Here is an 8,886-nt window from a genome sequence, read left to right as displayed (position 1 = left end):
CAGTTTTGCAAACTTCTTTTAGCAAGCACTCAATTCATATATCACATACAATAGCACCCACTTTGTCACACACGAACACAGCAAGTCAATCCGGTTTTGTAACTCCACTTGATATACAAACCACTTGTTTAGCAAGCCCACCAGAGCTTTGTATAAAAGCTTCCCCATTCGATGCGCTACCAGTCCATATAAAGAAAAGGTCGTCAATGTATCGATGATAAAGTGCAATGTACTTCGTATATTTGTATTTGTTGAGTATGTGCTTGTCTTCAAACAGGCCCATATATACATTTTCATAAGATGGTACAAAGCTTGTTTGCTTGTATTGTTAATTTGATGCAGGATCTCAAAAGGTCCAAGGAACCTGGGAGCAAATTTGTACGAAGGCACCTACATTCCTTGAGGACAGCCAGACTTTGGTACCCGGTATCCGCCTTTCGCTTCATGCAATCGACTGCCAACAGAATAGAGGAACGGGTCTGTTGCCAGATGTGCAGAAAGTCCCCAAATGCAGAGTCAGCGGCAGGTACCTAAAATGTAGCCGTCACAGGAAGAGGGATTCGTGTATGTTGGTTGTAAACAATGAAGGACGGTCTGGAAGTGGTGAACTCACTGGTGTGGTTGTTATACGAGAATTCGGCACATGGAAGAAGCTGTACCCAGTCATCATGCTGCATGGCAGAGATAATTTTCCATGATCTGGTTAATCCTCTCGACTTGCCCATTGAACTGGGGGTGATAGGCTGAGGAAAAATCCAATCTCACATCCAGGAGTTTACAGAGGGCTCTCCAGAATTTTGGGGTAATTTAACCCTCCGATCGAAAACTATGTGAAGGGGCACACCATGCAAGCGGAAGATGTGCTGAATATAGAGACTTGGCAGTCGAGGACCAGAAGGTAGGCCAGTCAGCGGGATAAAATGTGCCATCTTCGAAGACTGGTCCACCACCCAGACAGTATTGCATCCAGCTGGGGGAGGTAGGTCAGTGATAAAGTCCATTGCAATGTGCTGCCAAGGGGCAAGGGTTACAGGCAGTGGTTGGAGCAAACGGGCAGGCTTGGAGTGAGCAACCTTGCAACTTGCAAACAAAGCAAATTCACAGGATAGTGATGACATTGACCGTAGAGAGATAAGTGCCCTTAAGGCTTTCATAGGATTTGTACGATGAGAATGAATATCCAGCGAGTGAGGCAATTGGTCCCTTTTCTTCATTACGTCCTAAATCTAAGAGTACACTTCCTTTTTCTCAGTACTCGTATATAGAGACCTTTGTAAAAAATGGTCAGTACGGACTTACAACAACTACAGAGGGGCCATGTTGCATTATTTACAGGAAGCAGTGTATGGCACTATCTACTGGGGGCATTTTGTGGCAATATCTACCAGGGGCACTGAGTGTGGCAATATCTATGCTGGTTTGTACGTTACCAGTAGTGGTCCGCACATATCACCTAGCCCTAGTGATAGAGTGAGACATCAACTGCCTGTGTACAACAAGATAACCAGAGAGATACAGTACTGGCCACCATAGTAGTTGTCAGCCAAACTGTAACGTCCGTGGTCGCTGACCACAAACTCCTTCCATCCAGTCGTCGCCCTTCTCTCAAGAGATGTTTGCACATACGGCCGTCCTGCTCCACAGTGACCACCAGGGTGCGTTCACGAGCTCAGTCCAGACTTGAGAACCCAGAGCGCAAGCATGTTTGTGATTGAGCTAATTGGTCCAGAGTACCCTGGGCTATAAGAAGGTCCCAGCCCCATCCTCTCACGCCTGAGCTTTGTTGTTGTATTCCTAGTCCGTCTTGCAAATTGTCCCCTAGTGTTTCCTGCTCCCAGTGTTTCCTGTTCCTGTAACCTGTATCCTGATCTAGTGCCGTGCTTAGCTGTAGTCATGCTGTGCTGTATACCACGCCTGTCCTGCTTCTCCATGCCTAATGTCTACCTGCTGCCTAGTTCCTGCCAAGCCTGCCCTGCTACTGTCCGAGCTGCCACAGGTACCCTATATAAACTATAGATTCTGACCTGCGCCCTGTTGGCCAGCTGCCATACCGCCAAGGCGGTACGGCCCAGTGGGTCCACGAACCCTACGTGACACAAACTAGTGCAGACATTTTTGTTTGTCTAATTATATGCAGAAATTCTGGGCAAAAAGCCACGCCCCATTAGCCACACTCACCAGAAAAAACACATCCCATAAGACACACCCACCAAAGAAGCCACACTCTAAGTGTCCCTGGAAAAAAAAATTTAATGTTGGCAACTAAGTACACCCAGTTCAGCCCACACAGTTTCATACTCCCATAGTGTCTCCCGACAGTATGATGCCCCCATAGAACCCCACAGTATAATGATCCCATAGTTGCCCCCCACACAGTATAGTGCCCCCACACAGTATCATGATCCCATAATGCCTCCCCACAGTATAATGCCGCCATAGAACCCCACACAGTATAATGCCCCTGTAGCTGCCCTCCACACTGTATAATACCCCATAAAGTCTCTTACACTGTATAATGCCAAATAAATGCCACCGCACAGTATAATGTCCTCATAGCTGCCCCCATACAGTATAATGCCCCTTAGCTGCCACTATACATTATAATGCCTCCTTAGCAGGTGCCCCTATACAGTATAATGCCTCCTTAACAGGTGCCCCCATACAGTATAATGTCCCCTTAGCTGCCCCATACAGTATAATGCCCCCTTAGCTGCCACTATACAGCATAATGTCCACTTAGCATGTCCACCCATAAAGTATAATGTCCCTTTAGCTGTCCCCATACAGTATAATGCCCCCTTAGCAGGTGCCACCATACAGTAAAATGCCCCATAGTGCCTAATAAACAAATAATAAAGTGAATACTTACTTAGTAAATACTTACGTCCTGAGGATGCAGATACAGTTGAAACTGCGACATATCACCGGCCGCCCGGGACAGCGGAACACTGCCTGGCACTGTCCCACTGAATACGTGACTGTTCGGAGGTATAGTATTTTACCCTACAACATAATTTGGCACAATAGTTGATTTACAATTGAAATGTTCAATTTCTGGAGGCAGTCTGCTACATTTGATAGATGTGGTGGAATTTGGCCATAGAAATGGCCTTTAATCTTACCTGTTTTCCCCTCCCAGTAAAATGGGCTGGGCGAGCCTGCAGCAGAGACAACCTGCATACATTTTCTATGCCTGGACTTCCTTCTACACGGTTTATTATACTTTCTTTAACCTGGCAAACAGCTAGCTGAGAGGAAAAGACAACTGCTCAAGAGATACTTGGAATAAGGAAACTGTGAACATGGCAGCTGCTGAACCAGCACCAAGGAGAATATATCAGCAAAGGTCTAAGATAACCTCACTGCCTTTCTATTACGAGGGCTTTCTGTGGATCAAACAAGGTAGAAGTAAGGTAAGAATATTCTGTTTGTCCATTAACTATTAATCTGTACAGGATGTTAATATAATGCTTATTCATTACCAAGTAAACACTTGTCAACACTTTTCTAGCAATTGGTATATTTTGTAAGATAGATAGATATCTTTAAGTTTATTGTTGACAAATGTATAATAATAAATGAACGAGGTTAAACATTTTACAAACAGCAATATTATGGTATGTAAAAGACAGTTTTTTTGCATGTCTATTAAAGCAATCTTTATGACTGTTATAAATATATCAGATACTGATTGTTGCATTACAGCAGGTGGACTATAGAATGGAATTATGCTGCTGACTTCTCTAAAAAGAAGTTGTTATTTGCAAGCTATCACCAGTGGACAACCACATACATTTACTTATAACACTTAGGGTATGTTCACACGGCAACGCCAATTACGTCTGAAATTACGGAGCTGTTTTCAGGCGAAAACAGCTCCTGAATTTCAGACGTTTTGACAAGTGCACGCGTTTTTCGCGGCATCTTTTTTACGGACGTAATTGGAGCTGGTTTTCACTGGAGTCAATGAAAAATGGCTCCAATTACGTCCCAAGAAGTGACATGCACTTCTTTGAGGCGGGCGTCTTTTTACGCGCCGTCTTTTGACAGCGGCGCGTAAAAAAAAGCCCGTCTGCACAGAACACCGTAAGACCTATTGAATTCAATGGGCAGATGTTTGCAGATGGTTTGGAGACTTTTTTCAGGCGTAATTCGAGGAGTAAAACGCCTGAATTACGTCCGTAAATAGGGCGTGTGAACATACCCTCTCTTTTAAAAAATGAGTAAAGGAGGGAAAAAAAAACAGAACTTTTTGAAAAACCTTTGACTCATGAAGTAAGATGAGGTTAATATCGATTGCAGGCAATGGTGGTGTTGCATATAACCCAGTCTTGCTGATGATATCACCTTGAAGGTACTGTGCATAGATGAAGGTTACGTGTGCACCATTGGACCAATGTTGTGTGCACAGACCCATATAGTTGCGCATAGGAACTCTGTGTGCTAATGTGTGATTAATTTGGAGAATGCTTCCGTAATATAGAATGATTTTGAGCATGCCATGATTTTTTTTTCATTGTTAGAATCTGTGAGAAAAAACAGTCTTGGTCTCTATAATTTTGCAGTATAAGTTGATAGAACTCCTTGGGTTCCATGTGCGCAAGGCCCTAGTGCATAGGTGGACAAGTACAGTAGGTCTGCATTATAGACCTGGAATTCAGCTGGAGCTGGAATACAACTCTAGTCACCAGGGAAGTGATCTCATAGTGCAGACCTTGTTCTTTGAGATTGCATCTACAGTGCCAGCTTCTTCTTTAATGGCTGGCTCAGTTTGGCTCATGGTATTAATAGGAGGGTATATATTCAGGAAAACAGCAGCACAGCCACAAAAAATTCTTCAGTGGGAAAGGACAACTCCCCAAACATAGATGGTACACGCAGAAAAGAATCCCAGGTCCAAGGGAGACAATCAATATGCAATCGAAGAAAGGAACTGCAGCACTCAAGATAATCCAAAGAAGTGTATTTGATTTATTCACCAAGCATAAAAACACTTGCAACGTTTCAACCCATGAATGGGTCTTTATCAAGCTGTGATGTGCCCTTTAATAGGAGGGCACATCACAGCTCTCCTCCAACTTTTTACACTACTTAATGACATGGTATTTACAGGAGAATAAATTAAATAGACTTTCCAGGTTTTTATAATAACTAATATATTTTGTTAAAAATGATGCCCCATGTGTACATAGTGGGCATGTATAAACAATATGGCTGTGGATATCTGGCATGGTGACATCACATTCCTCAGTCACTTGACATAGTCAAAGACTACATCTTCTAATATATCTTTTACTGTATGCGAACAGTACAAGAGCCACCTGACACATCACTTGATGTCACTATAGACAACATATTTACATGGAAATTCTACAGATTATTATTATTGTGTCGAATTACAGAAATACCTTGCCAAGGTGACAACATGGATACATAACATTTAGTACCTGGCCAAAGATGTCAATTGTACCCAGACTTATAGACATCTTCTTGCCCCAGAAGCAGGGGCGTAACTAGGAAAGACTGGGCCCCATAGCAAACTTTTAACTGGGGCCCCCCTCCCCTGGGTGTCACACAACCCCCCCTGTAGATAGTGCCTTTTTTACAGCCCCCCCTCTGTAGATAGCGCCATACATCCCCCTGTAGATAACGCCATACAGCCCCCCCTGTAGATAACGCCATACAGCCCCCTTTGTAGATATCTACAGAGGGGTCTGTATGGCGTTATCTACAAACGGGGCTGTATGGCGTTATCTACAGGGGGGACTCTGTATGGCGTTCTCTACAGTGGGGGCCGTATGGCGTTATCTACAGTGGGGGCTGTATGGTGTTATCTACAGGGGGCTGTATGGCGTTATCTACAGAGGGGGCTGTATGGCGTTATCTACAGAGGGGGCTGTATGGCGTTATCTACAGAGGGGGCTGTATGGCGTTATCTACAGAGGGGGCTGTATGGCGTTATCTACAGAGGGGGCTGTATGGCGTTATCTACAGGGGGGACTCTGTATGGCGTTCTCTACAGTGGGGGCTGTATGACGTTATCTACAGTGGGGCTGTATGGTGTTATCTACAGGGGGCTGTATGGCGTTATCTACAGAGGGGGCTGTATGGCGTTATCTACAGAGGGGGCTGTATGGCGTTATCTACAGAGGGGGCTGTATGGCGTTATCTACAGGGGGGACTCTGTATGGCGTTCTCTACAGGGGGGACTCTGTATGGCGTTCTCTACAGTGGGGGCTGTATGGCGTTATCTACAGAGGGGGCTGTATGGCGTTATCTACAGAGGGGGCTGTATTTCGTTATCTACAGAGGGGGCTGTATGGCGTTATCTACAGGGGGACTCTGTATGGCATTATCTACAGGGGGGCTGTATGGCGTTTTCTACAGTGGGGGGGCTGTATGGCGTTTTCTACAGTGGGGGGGCTGTATGGCGTTTTCTACAGTGGGGGGGCTGTATGGCGTTCTCTACAGGGGGGGCTGTATGGCGTTCTCTACAGAGGGGGCTGTATGGCGTTCTCTACAGAGGGGGCTGTATGGCGTTCTCTACAGGGGGGGCTGTATGGTGTTCGCTACAGGGGGGGCTGTATGGCATTATCTACAGGGGGGCTGTATGGCGTTTTCTACAGTGGGGGGGCTGTATGGCGTTTTCTACAGTGGGGGGGCTGTATGGCGTTCTCTACAGGGGGGGCTGTATGGCGTTCTCTACAGAGGGGGCTGTATGGCGTTCTCTACAGAGGGGGCTGTATGGCGTTCTCTACAGAGGGGGCTGTATGGCGTTCTCTACAGAGGGGGCTGTATGGCGTTCTCTACAGGGGGGGCTGTATGGCGTTATCTACAGAGGGGGCTGTATGGCGTTATCTACAGAGGGGGCTCATACAGCCCCCCCTGTAGGGAACGCCATACAGCCCCCCCTGTAGGGAATGCCATACAGCCCCCCCCAGTAGGGAACGCCATACAGCCCCCCCCAGTAGGGAACGCCATACAGCCCCCCCTGTAGGGAACGCCATACAGCCCCCCCTGTAGGGAACGCAATACAGCCCCCCCCTGTAGGGAACGCCATACAGCCCCCCCCCCTCCCAAAAAAATGCGACCTACTGTGTGTCCTATAAAAGACATGTATCCCCTATCCACAGGATAGGGGATACATGTGTGATCGCTGGCAGCGATAGGGAGAACGGGGGACCGAAAGTCCCTCGAAGTTCTCCATGACTAACCTCTGACTTCCGGCGTCTGCGCAGCTCAATAGAAATGAAAGGTACGCTGGTCACGCATGCGCACAAGCGCGACCGGCGCTCCATTCATTTCTACGGAGCTGCCGACACATACCCCGGAAGTCCGAGGTTTGTGATGGATGAACTTCAGGGGACTTTCAGTCCCCTGTTCTCCCTATCAATGCCAGCGATCACACATGTATCCCCTATCCTGTGGATATCCTGTGGATAGGAGATACATGTCTTTTGTTTAATGGCAGAGCGGGGAGATACCTCCCTGCTCTGCCGTAGTGTTAAGTGGCGTCGCGCTGTAGCAGCCATAGCGGCTGCTAGCGGAACCTCCGGCCATGGTGGGGGCCCGTGCCGGCGGGCGACACGGGCCCCCTCATGCCGCGGGCCCCGTAGCAGCCGCTACGGCTGCTATAGTGGTAGTTACGCCACTGCCCAGAAGTCTTAGTTACCTGAATTGGGTCTTTTTTGAGATCCCCCTGCTAACCTCTACTAGGTCACAGCTGAAGCCTGAGCTGGCCATGATAATGAAGACCTTCTGCCATTAGTGACTTGGGAGTCAGTCTAGGAAAGACTGCAACTGTTTACTACATTACACAGTGACAACATGATAAGTGGGCAGTGCTGTCATGAACCAGCAAACTTCCCATAATGGGGCAGAAATATCGATAGTGTTGTAGGCTTCATGCGTACAAGTCTGCAAAAATGTAGCAAATTGTGCCAAATTTATCAAAAGGGTGCACATGGCATAATATATTTGGTAAAACTCATTAGGCATGTTAAAGACTTTCTGATCCACCTGATGGCAGCCATGCATTTAAACTAATACTTTAAAATTTGGTGCATTTAACCACACCCTTTATCTAAAAACTTTTCAAGAATGTTAAGGCTGGTGTAAAAAGTGCCTAAAACACCTAATTAATTTTTTGATGAAATATGCATACATTTAATTTTGTCAAATTTGCTAGTAAATGCCCACATTGTGCCTGTTACATGGATAGACAGTCTGGTAAGATAAAATGTGATTATAATATAGAATATTGACCTTTTTATAAATTCCATTTGAGACCTCATCTTAAAATGATTTGTAATTTTAAATACCACAATGTAGAGAGGATTTAGGAAAGTTGGAGAGAATCTAGAGCTGTGCCACTAATTTAGTAAAGGGAGTAAAACCAAACCAAAAGTTGTATATAAGGATATCAGTATATAAGGATATCATCAGTATAGGAAGGGGTACTTTATAGTTTAAGCATTTGAAATGTCGCAAGAGATAGCACTAGACATATACGACTAATGATAGAGAATTATATAATAAATTATGAGAATGGAATTATGCTCAGTATAACCTAGAGTTATTTATTTTGCCTTTCTCTGGACCAATTTTTTTCAGCATATCTGACTATGGAAGTCACTAGACTAATCAAACTGATTTTTGCATATTTTCCATGCAAATGATATTGCTTTTTAGAGTTATTGGGCTTTTAGTGTGTGAAAATAGAAACTCTAAAACAGAATTTATAACTGTGTCCTGCTTCATCTGTTTATATATATATATATATATATATATATATATATATATATATATATATACATATACATACATACATACACCCCCTAGTTAGAGAAATTGCAAGGGTAGCCTTGACTGACGGGCACCCAACCT

The 8,886-nt window shown here is 45.2% G+C and overlaps 1 protein-coding gene across 1 annotated transcript in view; it reads left to right on the top strand.

Moving 5' to 3' along the window:
- The first annotated feature begins 3,252 nt into the window (after positions 1–3,252).
- STAP1 (signal transducing adaptor family member 1) overlaps positions 3,253–8,886 on the top strand; it is a 185,774-nt gene continuing 180,140 nt past the window's right edge. The window contains exon 1 of the mRNA XM_075861585.1: positions 3,253–3,413. Within this exon, the coding sequence (XP_075717700.1) occupies positions 3,303–3,413 (111 nt within the window). The 5' untranslated portion in view covers positions 3,253–3,302. The remainder of the gene's footprint in view (positions 3,414–8,886) is intronic.

Source organism: Rhinoderma darwinii, chromosome 1 (assembly GCF_050947455.1).
Source record: "Rhinoderma darwinii isolate aRhiDar2 chromosome 1, aRhiDar2.hap1, whole genome shotgun sequence".
In the NCBI taxonomy this organism is placed as follows: domain Eukaryota; kingdom Metazoa; phylum Chordata; class Amphibia; order Anura; family Rhinodermatidae; genus Rhinoderma; species Rhinoderma darwinii.
Note: the sequence above shows the minus strand (reverse complement) of the source record. Positions and strands in the feature narration are given on the sequence as shown.